Genomic DNA, 15272 nt, shown 5'->3' with positions numbered 1-15272 from the left:
GTTAGCACTACTGCCTCAAAATACCAGGGACCTGGGTTCAATTCCAGCCTGAGTAGGGCAGCACAGTGGTTACTGCTGCTGCTTCACAATGACAGGGACCTGAATTCAATTCCAAGCTTGGGTCACTGTGCAGAGTATGCACATTCTCCCTGTGTCTACATGGGTTTCCTGTGGGTGCTCTGGTTTCCTCCCGTAGTCGGAAAGATGTGAGGATTAGGTGCACTGGTCATGCTAAATCCGAACAGGCACCAGAGCATGAAGACTAGGGGATTTTCATAGTAACTTCATTGCAATGTTAATGTAAGCCTACTTTTGACACTAATAAATAAACTTTAAAGATGGCTGTCTGTGTGGAGTTCATGCATTCTCCCTGTCTTTGCATAGGTTTCCTCTGGGTGCTCTAGTTTCCTCGCTCAGCCCAAAGATGTGCTGTGGACTGGCCATGCTAATTTGCCGCTTAGTGTCCCAAGGCATACAGATTAGTTGGTTGGATTAACCATGGTGAATGTGAGGGGTTATGGAGATAGGGTGGGGAAGAGAGTCTGGGTAAGAAAGACACTTTATCAGAGTCACTGCAGATTTGATGGGCCGAATGGCCTCAATCTGCTCTGTACTGCTTCTTTGATTCTATGAAATTGGCAAAAAGCACATAAAAAGCACCATTTCATTGCAATATTTTTGATGTAATAACCACCAATGTTAGCAGACAAGTTCAGTTCCTTGTCTTAGATATTCTCTTGGATACAATGTTAATTGTCACTTCAATAAGCACTCCAAGTGTGTCACGCTGAGGCCTGTGCATATACTGCTTGATATCCAGCTATAAGATAGCCTTTGGGTAAACGAAAATCTCTAACAAGTCCTTTAAGAAGCACATGTCCTTAATTTTCTGGACTTAGTCTTCACTCTTAACATTGCCAGTGTGTATCCCTGATTCCAGCTTTCCCTTTATGCTGGGCTGCACAGCTTGAACCAGAAATGTGTGCAGTTCCTACCTTTGATATTGAGGCTTTAACATGTTGGTTAGCTCCCAAAAAAGAGGAAACAACAGTCTGAATGCAAAGGCCACATTTACCAATACAGCTATGAAGTTAGTCCGTATTGAGATCCATGCAAACATACTAACAAACCTCTGAAAGTAAAATATTAATTAAGATCATTTTATATTAAACAGTACTTCTTAGTTAAATGAATAAATGGAGTTACCACAATCAACATTTTATCAGATGCAGTGATGCAGCAGATCGCATCCTTTGTTGTCTAAGAGAAAAAAAACATGGGTAAAATGAAACCTGATCCTCAATCTAGCCCCTTTCAAAATTAAACAAATACATAAGATTCAACTGCACACAATTAATGTCGTTCTCAATCCCACACCCATTCCCCTCACCACAAAACACAAAATGACTTCAGATTTTAAAAGTTTAATAAGTGCATTCTAAAATCAATCCAAGTATTAGAATGTAGATGCAATGAATGACAGTAAACTAATATTTTCAGTCATTATAAAAGATAAAGCTACATTATAACAAATTATATTCTAACCATACCCAACAACATGAGCAACAAAAATGAACAAAACTCTGCAAGGCCAAGTCTAACTGAGGATGTGGAGAGCAAAAATATTGTCAGAGCAGCACAACAGAGGTGGCTGAAGGGCTGCAGTCTCACCTGTGCTGAACACAGAAATTGCAGGAAATAATTGCAGCAAATCTCAGGGGAGTTGCTAAAACAATTGCACTTAAATATTCCTTGATTGTAAATGGTTCCTTACTTTGCACTTTAATCATTCTCTATTGCTAGCCTTGTGCAGCAGTACAAAGGTGATGCATGACACTGCATTACCTGTTAAATTATTCCCCAAATGTACAGAATGCTTTTATTTCACAAATGTACTCTGTATTCATCCCATGCCAATTATTACTCCCATCACCCATGACATACAGCAATCACTAAGGACACAAAGCCCATGCTAACTCATAACTCTTTGCATGCAAGATAACTCTGGCCTCTTCCCACCCAGCCACAAGGCATAACCCAACTGGAGTAGGACAGGCAGGGATGTGAACAGAATGTAGCAGGAGTTGCTGAACATGGATGATCATAATGTATCTAGTGTTAACACGACTAGGTATCAAAATTGGCCAATGAACGTGGAGACAATATCTTGCTTTTTTGCTTTTAAAGTAACAAGCATTAGGTCGCAAAATGAGCTCTGCTGTGGCACTATTTAAAGGGCCACTCAACAAGTTACAGCTAAGGTGCTTTTGACTTTTTTGTGCTCATGAAAAATTGGTGGAAGCATTATGGCAAGTGCTGGAGTAATTTGGAAACTTTTACTGACCACAGAAAGGCATAAAATAACATTTCCTTGCGTAGGTGTAGATGAGGGCTGGATTAGCAATGCCAATTGTGCAGGACATGCAAAGATGGACAGAAAGGGGAACCTCGGTGAGGATGAAGACGGAGGACTTTCTTAAAGATACCAAACACCACTTTCTACACTGCGATAGTGCCTCATGGGAGGCTATGGTCCATAAAAAGAGCTGCTTTACGTCCTTCATAATGACCTGGAGCCTCAAATTAGGACAAGGGTGGCTCTGTTAGTGCTTTCATAGTCAACAGCACCCTTCTTTTCTACAGCAGTATCCTATGAGTCAAAACTATTAAGGCCCAGCCACTGCCAACAGGGATCTGAAGGCTACCATGGAAGGATAAACAGAAATTGGAGGGGGAGGAAGAGATGACATCCACCACATGTAACTGGACCAAAGATGTGTGGGTTAGGTTGATTGGCCATGCTAAAAAAATTGTCCCTTAGTGTCCTGAGATGCATAGGTTAGAGGGATTAGTGGGTAAAATATGTAGGAATATGGGGGTAGGGCCTAGGTGGGATTGTGGTTGGTGCAGACTCGATGGGCCAAATGGCCTCTTTCTGCACTGTAGGGTTTTATGATTGGACAGAACAAGAGGGACCACATTGTGACACTTTTCTTCAGTTAAAGAGAACTTTCTGAAGCTCACCATTCCTTAACAATACATTCATTTCAAATACCCCATGACGAATCCGCTTGATCAACATCACTCAAAGGTCAACAGCACTAACCGCACTCAACAAATTCATCCAGCCATATATAAACAAAAGCACCCTTGTAAATCCTCTTTACTATGTGTTCTGCAAATGCCCAGACCTGGCTTGGTGCACATGCATAATACTAATCCAGTAATTGTAGTGTGAATGATGAAAGGTTCCTGACGTTCACTGGGGGTGGATGCAGATGGCTTTACAGGATGTATTCAGGGAGCCAATAACTTCAGGCTATTTGGTTGGCTTGTTAATACACTAAGCATCCTAATGTATAATGTCATCAGCATTTTTCTTTATTCCTCACCCGAGTCCCCTGCAGCTCTTCTGTTGCTTTACCATCTCATGAGTTTAAACACAAGCTGACTAATCCACCATCCTGGTCACAGCCTACTTGTGCCCAATGATTTATAATGTTAAGATCACAACTCTAAACTAGCCTCTAATGTTCACAGTACCAGTAGCTGGACTGCTGTCTGAGTTTTAGGTCAAATGGCAATGTTTTTTTCATAAGTTGTGGTTTTTACCTCACCTTCCCACCTGAAGATGGATTGGCGATTCACAGCTCTCATGCCCAAAAATTGAAGTAAATTAATTTCCTACCTGAAGTATTCTATCAACACAAAAACACTGCAAGCAACATGTTTACATAAGGTGGCTACTCGATGGGGTACTTTGAAAATATAAATTCCCTAATGTAACATGTATTTTTCTTTTTATGTCCTTGTAGAAGAAGGCTGCACATAACAAGAACTTGAACCAGAGGAGATCACCTCATTTAATTCCTGAGCATAGACAGATGTGGCTGAAAGAAAAGGGGTAGGTCAATGATTTTGCTATGCGCAAGGGCTTCTGCAGCACAGCCTCCCTTGCTCGATGCCCTAACTCACGAATATCTTTCACAACAAACGTTCCATATTAGCACTTCTAATTCTGTGTCAATGGCTATAGATCACTACGGAATGAAGTGGAAGAGCGAGATCACCAAATGTGGTAGTGAGGACATGTCATGATAGTAGAAGGGAGGTCAAAGATTTCCTTGAGTACCAAGGGTAAGAACTCCTATATCCCCCCAGCCCAAAAGAAGTGCTATATAAAAAAAAAACTATTCAATTGGCATCTGTCAGGTTTTCCAGCTGTTGAATTTAAATCTGGCTCTCAACTGTACTGCAGGAATCTGACTTAAATATGATAACAAAGTCGCCCCTGAAAGACAGGCAAAAGAATTGAAAATAAAAATGTCAGCAGTCACATAAGCAGCAGGTTAGTAAAGTATTTCACAGGGTTTATCCAAAAATCACAAAAAAAAACAGCAACACAAACCTACATAGTTATTTCAACAATAACAAACGAAACACTTACCGAAAAGGCTTTGCTGAAATCTAGTGTTCCGTCTCCTCCAACAGATGATTCATCATCAACATGATAAATTCTGTTAGTATGAAAGAGAAATATCAAATTTCTCGTTAGAAGGCTATTTTGAAAACAAATTAAAAACCCACATATTAAAATATTTACCTACTTTTGATAATATTAGATTCAAGGATACCAAAGTATCCAGGATGCAAATACTAAGTTATAGGTAGTAAAATATATTCCAATTATATTAAAATTACATTCAAATAAGATTAATTTATGAAAGTTTCAGTCATAACTAATTATTGATATTAAGTCTCCATTGAACTACTAAAATACAATATCAGACCAAATGCATTTCGCAAATTTAATTTTACAAGGAACTACTAAATATATTATTTAATTAAAATTTGATATCCAAATCGAGTGAAATTCTCTGCATCTCATGACTGAGAGACGCGCGGAGGCAATGATAGGGGCAGGTGAAGAAAAGGAAAAGAACACACTGGGAAATCGCCTCGAAGAGAAACACCCATCTTGTATCAGATTGTATACACATCTCTGACAAGATTAAGGCCCCTTTGAAGACAACTTCAATGTTCTATCTAAAGGAAACAACAAACAATATAGGCAACCTGCTTAGTAGGATCATGATTCACTGACCCTACAGCATTTTGCACATACCATTAAAGTGAATTTAACCATAAGATCAGAGCTGGCTCTTAATTTAATTCCTCTGCTAATGACAAAGACTAGGTAGGCTTATGAAACGGAAGGAGAATGCAAAGAGGCTTCAAGGGGATTTGATGGGTAAGAACATGCCATACAGAATACAATATTGAAAAATATGAAGTCATCCATTTTGGTTGGAAAAACAGAAATGCAGGGTTTTTTTTAAATGGAGAGAAATTGGGAAGTATTGGTGTCCAAAGGGACCCATGTGTCTTTGTTCATGAATCACTGAAAGTTAGCATGCAGGTGCAGCAAGCCAATGGTACGTTAGCCTTTATTTCAAGAGAATTTGAGTACAGAAGACCCTTGCTGGAATTGTATAGGGCCTTAGAGAGATCACACCTGGAGTACTGTGTACATCTTGGTCTCCTTGCTTACTGAAGGGTATACTTGCCTTGGAGGGAGTACACCAGACTGATTCCTGGGGCAGCAGGATTATTCCATACAGAAACTTGGCCTGTACACTCTATAGCTTAGAGCAATGAGGGGTAATCTAATTGAAACATTAAAAATCTTTACAGGGCTCAAAAAAGTAGGTGGATGAAACAAGTATTCCCCAAGTTGGGGGCCTAGAACAAAGAGACAGTCTCAAAATAAAAAGTCCACCATGCAGGGCTGTGTTGAGAAGGAATTTCTTTACTTGAAAAGGTGGAATTCTCTATCCCAGAAGGCGGCGGAGACTAAGTTACTGAGTACAATTAAGATAGAGATTGATAGATTTCTAAATAGTAAAGACAATAGTACGGCGATCATGTGGAAAAATAACATTGAGGAAAAATGGTATTGGGGTAGAAGATCAGCCACAATCTAAATGAATGGCAGAGCAGGTTTAAGAGGCCAAATGGCTTATTCCCGCTCCTATGTTTATGCTGGACTATAGTTCCATAGGAGTCACCACCCTTGAAGGAGTTATTTTCATGAATGGGTTTGTACAGTGAATGCCAACAAATAATTTAATCATAGGGGGATTCACAGCCACACCCAGTCCAGCCCTTAATCAACATCAATTATACTTGCAGAGACATTGGTCAGAATTCAGAAAAGGAAACTGTAGCTGTTGTTGCAGTCATGTAGTGACTCATTCCTTTGTCAAACTGGTTAGAACTTTGTTATATCCCTAATAATTGATAATACTGACCTCTCCCGCCCCTCCTTTCTTGTTCGTGCCACCTGGTTGATTTCCATTGCAGTGAGTTTCTTGGCTACACGATATTGCCAGGTGTAGAAAGCTTCTTTAGAGGCCACAATTACATGTGTTTTAGTCATGGTTATAAACAAGGGATCTATAAAAAGAACAACAGCTTGATTTAATACGTTTTCAAGTGAATCAGAAATAAGTGGCAGTAAAATCATCATAAATCTAATGTAGCTATGCCAGTACGACTGTATCTTGTTTAGCTTAGTACATGACTAATCTATTTTTTGTTAAAAATTTTTTATTATAAATACTTTTCTAGGATATTTGCAAGAAAAATTCATGAGACTCTACTGAGCATTTCATCAACAATTCTGCCACAAACTGTCCATCATGAACCTACGTCGAAAAATAAAAGCAGAATGCATAGTGTTAAGGACCAGATCATAAACTCCAAGGTATTTTCTGAAGTTAGCTAGACCCTAACACTTACATTTGATTTTGGCATTTGGGTGAGCATGAAGTGTTTCAATCCAGGCATGATTCAAGTGACCCACTAGAAAGCTTTTAGCAAAGCAAACTTTATTTAAGAACACATGAAGAATATAACAACAATTAGCATAACTTTTATCAATTAAAATACTTAATGTGACAGTATAATTCTTAAAAGCTAACCATCTCTATTGTTACAATTTAATAATAAAGTTTATTTATTAGGCACAAGTAAGGCTTACATTAACACTACAATGAAGTTACTGTGAAATTCCCCCACAGTAGACCCACAGACAAGAATCCCTTCTTTAGAACCAGTTAGCACATAAATGAAAGATGCTTCTGTGGGTACTAGATTTCCAGCCTTTTGACACTTCCGGAGAGTGATCCAGAGACACTTGTTTACTAATTCTCATGCAGTAATTTCCAGAGGAAATTCAACCCTCATGCAGTACGATCTCATAGAGAAAGGCTTATTTCTTGGCAGATACTAGTCCCCATTTCAGATACAGCAAGAGATACAGACAAAGCAATCTCGTCAAACACCCCAAAAGCAGACTGCCTTGGGTTCTCTGTGAAAGCCTAGCTGTACCCAGTCAGATGACCCAATTTGTCAATCAACCTAATCAAGGCCTACTCTGCAATCCCAGGGGAAAACACAAAACAGCAGAACTCTGCATTAGCTCAGATCAAAACAAACACTGCATGAATTAAGACCAAATATGTTGCTACCGTAATAATATAATGCCACTGAATCCAGACAGAATAGCTTTTATTAATGGAAAGGACGAGTAAACACACTTGGCACAGAAACATGGCTAAAATACTTTTCTTAAAGGCACAGTATTGTCCCAATGAACAGCCTGTAATGCAAAATCTAAATAATATTCCATTACTATCTGGCACAATATTTGAAAAGATTTAATGACCTAGTAACAGTTACAATAACCTTGGGAAATGTCCTAAACAAAAATTAGTAATCTTGAAACAGAAAACAGGTTACGGTGGGATGAGAATGAAAATCTTTGATTTAGGTAACAATGCACTGAACACAAGCTAATCATTGTTAAATTTGATATTTCCTTAATCCATGTACAGTTTACTATACCATAAATTCTACTTCAATTATTTTTCCTTTTGGGAAAGTAATGCATCAATATTCCCCAACTTCCAATCTCCAGAATACTTCTTCATACTCAAACCTCTCAAATTCAATCTTGGTCTGCTGCACACCAAACACACTCCTTCCACATCTGGAACAGCAACTATAGGTCACACAGAACAGTTGGGCATCTTAATTTAAACATATAAATATAATAATCAGATCAGGTAATTCATAGCTACTTTTACAACTGTCAGTCATACTTTCCCTTGGATGTTATATTTTAGGTATCAGAGACTTCTTAATCCATCGTCTAAACGTCACATTACAAAATGGACATGAAGCTGGTGACAAATATGCTCAGTGTACAAAATTCCTGATAAAATCATACTTTGGATAATTCAGGTTTTGTAGAAGTACCACTAAATTTAAAATAATGGCTGCATTTTATTAATCATTAAATTCAGTTTTTGTTCCTAATATACTTACATACTTCAGGTTGGCTTAGTTGACAGCATTCTCAGTTTGGAGAGTTCAAGCACCACTTCAGCAGAAAAACTTGAGCAGAAAATCCAAACAGAGTAATTGCCACACTGTTAGGAGGCCCCATGCTAAGATGTTAAAACCAAGATTTTGACTGCCTGTTTTTGTTAAATCATGTGGATGGTAAAGAGCCCATAGAGCTATTCAAAGGGCAAAGGATTCTACAATCTGACTGTCCTCTTCAATCCATTTCTGGGATCTTCCTATAACAGACATGGCTGTTGCATATGTGCACTTTAATAACTACACTTCAAAGTAGTTATTCACTACAAAGTGACGTGATATTGCCAAGAAAAGCAATATGAATGCATGTGCATCCTCTCTGTAAACATTTAAGTATTCTTTGAAGGAACCATCACTGCTAAGTGGCAAAATGCAATGATACAATGTAGCACCAAAAATGTCAACAAAATTTCATGACATTAAATAGAAATGACACATTTTAAGTTCAAATATATTGAAAAATCTTGCAGTCTAACATATAAAGCATTAATTTATTTATTTCTTGTTTTTTAAAATGATGGAATAAAGTAAACATTGGGACTATTTGTATCCATTTGCAGAACAGTAAAAAGAAAATAGAGGAACATTAAAGCATTTTTACAGATGCAATAACCTGAAAATTGTTGTGTGGAAATCTGTTCAGATATTTAACTAAGTTAGAATTTACACTATTTCTAGGAAGCCGATGAATAAAGCTAAGTATGAGAAATAATAGTATAATATTAAATTAACCTTAAGTGATAAAATATTTTAACTAAAAACCAGGAATAAAAGCAGCATTAAATGGATTTTTCTTAAATCTGTTCATGGAATGAGAGCATCACTAACATTTATTGTTCATTCTTAAATGCTTTAAATGGTGGTGGTGAGCTACCTTCTTGAACCAGAGCAGTATTATAGCATTTTGACCCAGCAGTGAAGAAGGTAGAGTATTATATTTCCAAGTTTGGATGCTGTGTTATTTTGAAAGGAAATTGCAAGTGGTGATATTCACATACGTCTGTTGCCCTTGTACTTCTTGGTGGTTGGATTTTAAGAGGTGGTGTGGAATAAGCCTTGGTGAGTAGCTGGAGTGCACCTATTGAATGATTATACACCTTACAGCCATGGTGCACCAGTAGTAGAGGGAGAGAACATTTTAGATGTTGGATGGGACTGCCGATCTATTTTGTCCTGGATGGTGTCAAACCTCCTGCACGCTGTTGGATGACAAGTAGAGTATTCCACCACACATCTGATCTATGCCTTGTAAATAGCGGAAAGGCTTTAGGGAGGAGTTGAGTTATTTGCAGAATTCCCAGGATGTTGGTGGTGAGTGACTCGGTGACAGAAATGTCACTGAACGTCAAAAGAGATGATTAGACTCTCTTGTTGAAGATGACAATTGATTGGCAGTTGTGTGGCACGAACGTTTCTTGCAACTTATCTGCCCAAGCCTTCATTTTGTCCATGTCCTGCTGCATGCAGACACTGACTGCTTCAGTATTGGAGAGTTGTGAATGCAACTGAAACATTGCACAATAATCAATGAACACCCCCACTTCTAACCTTATGATGGAGGTTATCCTAAATGTTAAGAAGGGATTTCCTCTCCACGAGGATTGTGTAGTGATCACTCCTAGCAAATTGCAAGGAATGTGTCTACAACAAATAGATCGGTGATGTAGGTCAAGTATATCTCAAGTTTTTCTCTAGCATAGGTTCTTTCACAGCCTTCCACAGACCTGTCTGATATCTATGAGCTTCAATATTCAGCCACTTCAGTTAGTAGTACTGCAACCAAGCCACTCTTAGTGATGGGCTTCGTAGTCTGCCCCCAGAGTACATTCTGCATCCTTGTTGCTCTCAATGCTTCGTTCCAAGTACTCCTCAATATGGAGTTTTGACTTATCAACTGAGAAAGGGTGGTAGGTGGTAATCAGCATGGGATGTAAAATGTAAAAATATGAATAAATGACTGTGATCAGAGAGACAATATCTACAGGAAGAAATTGTCAAGAACGTAAGAACATAATAAGAACATAAGAAATAGGAGCAGGAGTAGGCCATCTGGCCCTTCGAGCCTGCCCCACCATTCAATAAGATCATGGCTGATCTGTCGTGGCTCAGTTCCACATTCTCCCCATAACCCTTAAAAATAGTAGATCTTAAACAGAGTGTGAAGGATATGTGAGAAGAGATAAATATAGTGTTAAATCCTGAGGAAGAGAAAAGTGACTGAACAACTTAAGTTTTATAAAGTTTCTTACCACACTCACAAAAAAAAAGAAATCTTTATACCTGCTTCCACATGATTCCTCATTAATTCTATGGTCTGCATCAGGTTCAAGAAAAAATTCACCACCATCTAAAAGGATAACTAGGGATGGGCAATATGCCAACTTAGCCAGTACTAACCACATCCCAAAGGAAAAGATAGGCTGTCATTGCTAAACCTCTTCTATTCATTGGATGAAACTTACTGTACGTTTGGTTGAGGAGGTAACCTCTCCTGGCTGCCTTATTTTGGATCATCTGGGATTTAGAGGAAGACAAAGAAAGAGAGACAGGAAGGCTTCTTGGATAGCAGGAAGGTGATATATCAACAAAGGGGCAAGGCAACCTCATGCTGTTAATCCACCAGCAGAATATAACTGGCCACAAAAAATGTTTTTAACATAAACAATAGAGAACAGAGTTCTGCAGGCAGGAGGTGCTTTGTGACCCTCTCAGAAGGCAGTATCAGCATGGATTACCAGTGGGCATCAAAGTCACCATAACGATAATTCTTGTGTAGGGGTAAGTGGCAATTTAATTGAAAGGTAGAAGATCCTGAAGGGTATTGACAGGGTGGATTTGGAGACGGTGTTTCCTCTTGTGATAAAATCTAAAACTAATGGTCACTGTTTAAAAAATAAGGTGTAGTTCATATAAAACAGGAGAAACTCCCTTCCTGGAAAGGTGGTGGAACAGAATCTTTGAATATTTTTAAAGGCAAAGGATTGATCCTTAGTAAGAAGGCGGTGATACGTTATCAGAAGCAGGTGGGGTGCAGATTCAAGATTACTATCAGATCAGCCATATTAAACAGCAGACCAGATGGAATGGGCTGAATGGCCCACTACTGTTCTTTGTTCGTATGCACATTCATGATATACATGTATGGAGAAGATTGACAGGCCAGGTCTCTTCTGTCTTGAAAAAAAAAGGCTGATGGGTGACCTTATAGAGGTCTTTAAAAATATGAAATGTTTGGTGGAATGGGCACAGAGAGAATATTTTTTCTTTTGGGAGAGCTAACTAGAAGCCATCAATATAACATAGTCAGCAAGAAATCCAACGGAGAATTCAAAAGAAAATCTTTACTTAAAAAGTAGTAAGTGGATCTCCCTACCACAGAGTATTTCAAGCAAAAAATATGAATGTACTTAAAGGGAAAATTATACAAGTGTTTAAAGGAGAAGGCAGTAGATGGTACAATGGTAGATTTACATGAGAAAAGGAGGTTCCACTGCAGCATAAACACCAGCATGGGCTGTTGGGCAGAATGGCCCATATCTATACTAAATATCATATGTAATCCATGGTAGGTTGAAGTGTTCCAGGGCCACCACCAAGTGACCAATGTCATATGTAAGAATAAATTAAGCTTTGATTGATTAAGCATTTTCTTGATTTCTCACCAGTCTTCCCAATTCACTCATTCCCATTTTATGCAAGCTAACAAATCCACAATATGATCAGGCATAGTTCCTTAGAATCCTTACTTTGATCACACAAAGATAAATTGCACAATATATTTACTGTAACAAAAAGTTCTATTAATCAAAAATACACTACATCTGTTAATTCTTACCAAACAGACTTGTCTTTTTGATTACTAGGTAAGGGCTGTCCTTGCTCTGCCTATTCTCATGCTTCTTCTCAGGAGCCAGTCAGATGACCAGTAACTAAAAATAACGAGAGGCTGTGGGGATCAAAACAATTCTAGAATTCTGAAAGCAGAACCCACAAGAGGCTACCGCTGGTCTGGAGGAGCCCCAGCAATGCCTGCTTTTAAGTTTCTTAAAGACATGACTTCAAGCACTGGTGCACTACTTCACAATGCGCTGCCATTCCACTGAGCTAAACTTGCAAATCAGTATACAAGCTTTTTTCTATCATTTCCTCAAATAACTCATAAGATGCTTTTTTGTCACTATCTTTCACTATGGCCAGGTTTCTCCCAGCCCATTATGCCACTTGGTAGTGCAGAGGGCCAGGAGACATCAATAAGGTGGCTTTAGTGGGATTTGCGACCAGTGTTCTGCCGATCACGAGTCTTCCAGGCCCTTTTCTTTTGCGAAATCAGACCTGCGCATATTCCACTTTCAACATGATTAGCAGGCCCGGTATTCTCCAGGGAAACTGCTTTTTTTTTGAGGAGAATCTTAGCTTACTTTTTTCAATAACTGAAAATAATGACACTGGTAATATTGAAGAAATCCAACTTCTTTATAAAAATGCACATTTTCAGGCCAGTTTTTGCAGTGACAACATCTGTGATTCTGCACCCCTCTCCCTGCATGTCTTCTAGCAATGGAAAAGAAAATCTCGCCATTGGTCACAAGCAGAATCTTCCAGGAAATGAACGACTATTTGCATTGCTCCCTGTTTTCCCAGAGAACCTGCTGCAGGGAGAGGCCATAAAATACTGGCCAATGTGTATTACATGTAATCACGTTAGAATATCTATTACATTCTCCAACAACACTTGATATGAGGTAGTCACTACAATGAGTAATTTCACACTTTCATATTTTATGAGAAACATTTTACGTCATGCATTAATGATGTAAAATGTGTGGTAGACTTCTTCAGTTAGTCTAGAGCCCATTAAATAGTGAGATACCTTGCAACTATCGCCACAGTTTAACATGAAACTGTTACAAGTCTGTTTTCATGCTGAATTAACTTTAAATACAAGATTTATTCAACAATTCTTACGGCTACAATGTTCCACAAATCCTATCCTACAAAACAGCCCAATTATCCCATCACTAAATTACTTTTACAGACTAGACTACAAAATAAAAACAGCACCTCTTGGCCCTCAAATCCTCACTGGGATGCTGAAAAGGCAGCATTATTACTACAAATAGGCAATTATTAGAAACGCCACAAATTCAAATATTGAAAAATTGGTGAATACAATAATATTGAAATTGATAGAAAGTTTATTTAAAAGAAAAATTAAGAGCAAGTACAGACAATGAAAGGAAACTGAGTGGTAGAAGAATTTAATGTCTGGTTGCTTTGGGAACCATTGTTAATTTTGACAGCATTTTTGTTAATTAAGGGTTGAGTGATTTTATTTTAAGGTTTTGCATATCTACAGTTTTATGGAATATGAATTAAAATGTGTTAGTTTTTGTATAATAATTTAAACTACAGTTTTTTCTGTGCAAGTCTGAAAATAAATTCAAAATAATAAACCCACACAGAAAGTTAACAACTTTTTCATGGACAATATTCTCAATATAAAAAACTTGATTTACGTACAAATTGTCCACCATGGCAAAAAAATAAATTAATAGTAAAGTCAAAGTGTGAATGTTTTTTGGCTTTTAGCAAAGTACAATAATGTTTACTGAATAGAGGAAATATAACATTTTGTATGTATCATCAATTCTTATAGAATGCTAGCAAACTTTTAAAAATTTACTGATAGATACTTTCCAACTTGCTGGACACCAAGTATGTCTGAATGGAGAAGTTGGCTAGACTTCAAAGTAGTGGCTGAGAACTCAAAATCTTACACCATTTTATTTCCAGCATTATGTCAACTAAACACATTAAATATTCTCAACATCCTAGTGCTCTTGTGTACGGAAGGCTTACCACACTGAAAAAGAATTTTGCAGGATGTGATTGAGACAGAAAAAGAGAAGAATACTTGGCTGCATCTGTAACGTACCGATGAAAGGTTTTACTGTTAAAACATAGGCTAGTGAGACAACATAACTCATTCAGAACCAAGACTAAAAACAACTTCAACCTACCATACTTACCCTTCAATCAAGTTAAAGGTATTCATTATTGAAACACCGATAGCTGAGTTGTGCGAAAGCGAATTAATAGCAATGCAGTAAAAAAAAATCAACTGCTTTTCAATGTGATTAAGCATACAACAGAACAAATGAGACTGCACTAATCCACAAATATCATATATGTTTGTTTCTCTAGGCTGAATCTAATCATTCAAATCATCAATATTTTCAAATCCACACAATTGATGCAATAGATACATAACTCACAAAAAAACTGTTCCCAATCCAATTGCTGTCTCGCCAGTATTAAAAGTGTGTAATAATCTAAACTGTTAATGTTACTGTTCTGCATGTTTCTACTGCAGTGTCCTAGGCATTTTCCCACTCTAAGTAAAATATACTGAAAATCAGTGTATTTGAAGAGAGGTATTTAGCATGTTCACTATCCTAGAACCATTTACACTATGTTAATTTGATTATTTTTCCGGTCATCATCTTTTATATTGTAATAAATGGCCATCACTCTTTAAATAACAAAACTCCCTGTGAAAGGCCATCCAGTTATGAGATTTGCTCTCTTGGTATGTATAAACAGTACAGGTAACCATGTTGTAACTTATCCTGTCGAGGGTTTTTAAGTTGGCCATTTGAACCAAATTAAGTTATCAGGCAAGTAACCTAATGGGGTATAATATTAGCATCAATAATTTTGCCATTTTCTGGTCAAGCAGCAAATTATAAAGATGAACAAATTGTACAGAACATTACTGGGTCGCTAAAAATATTCACATTTCAGATCTTTATGGCACACTCTTC

General features: G+C 37.7%; 1 protein-coding gene across 7 annotated transcripts in view; it reads right to left on the bottom strand.

Annotated features, from left to right (window-relative positions):
- wdr35 (WD repeat domain 35) overlaps positions 1 to 15272 on the bottom strand; it is a 107335-nt gene that overhangs the window by 62537 nt on the left and 29526 nt on the right. For 6 of the 7 annotated variants that reach the window (XM_080192238.1, XM_080192239.1, XM_080192240.1 and 3 more), the window contains 3 exons: positions 6312 to 6456; positions 4448 to 4517; positions 1207 to 1260 (listed from right to left, as the gene is read on the bottom strand). In XM_080192238.1, the coding sequence (XP_080048364.1) occupies positions 1207 to 1260; positions 4448 to 4517; positions 6312 to 6456 (269 nt within the window). The remainder of the gene's footprint in view (positions 1 to 1206; positions 1261 to 4447; positions 4518 to 6311; positions 6457 to 15272) is intronic. The other variant, XM_080192242.1, reaches the window with a different exon arrangement.

This window comes from Carcharhinus amblyrhynchos, chromosome 7, assembly GCF_965287045.1.
Source record: "Carcharhinus amblyrhynchos chromosome 7, sCarAmb.v2.hapA, whole genome shotgun sequence".
In the NCBI taxonomy this organism is placed as follows: Eukaryota; Metazoa; Chordata; class Chondrichthyes; order Carcharhiniformes; family Carcharhinidae; genus Carcharhinus; species Carcharhinus amblyrhynchos.
This window is presented reverse-complemented; position numbering and strand designations above follow the sequence as displayed.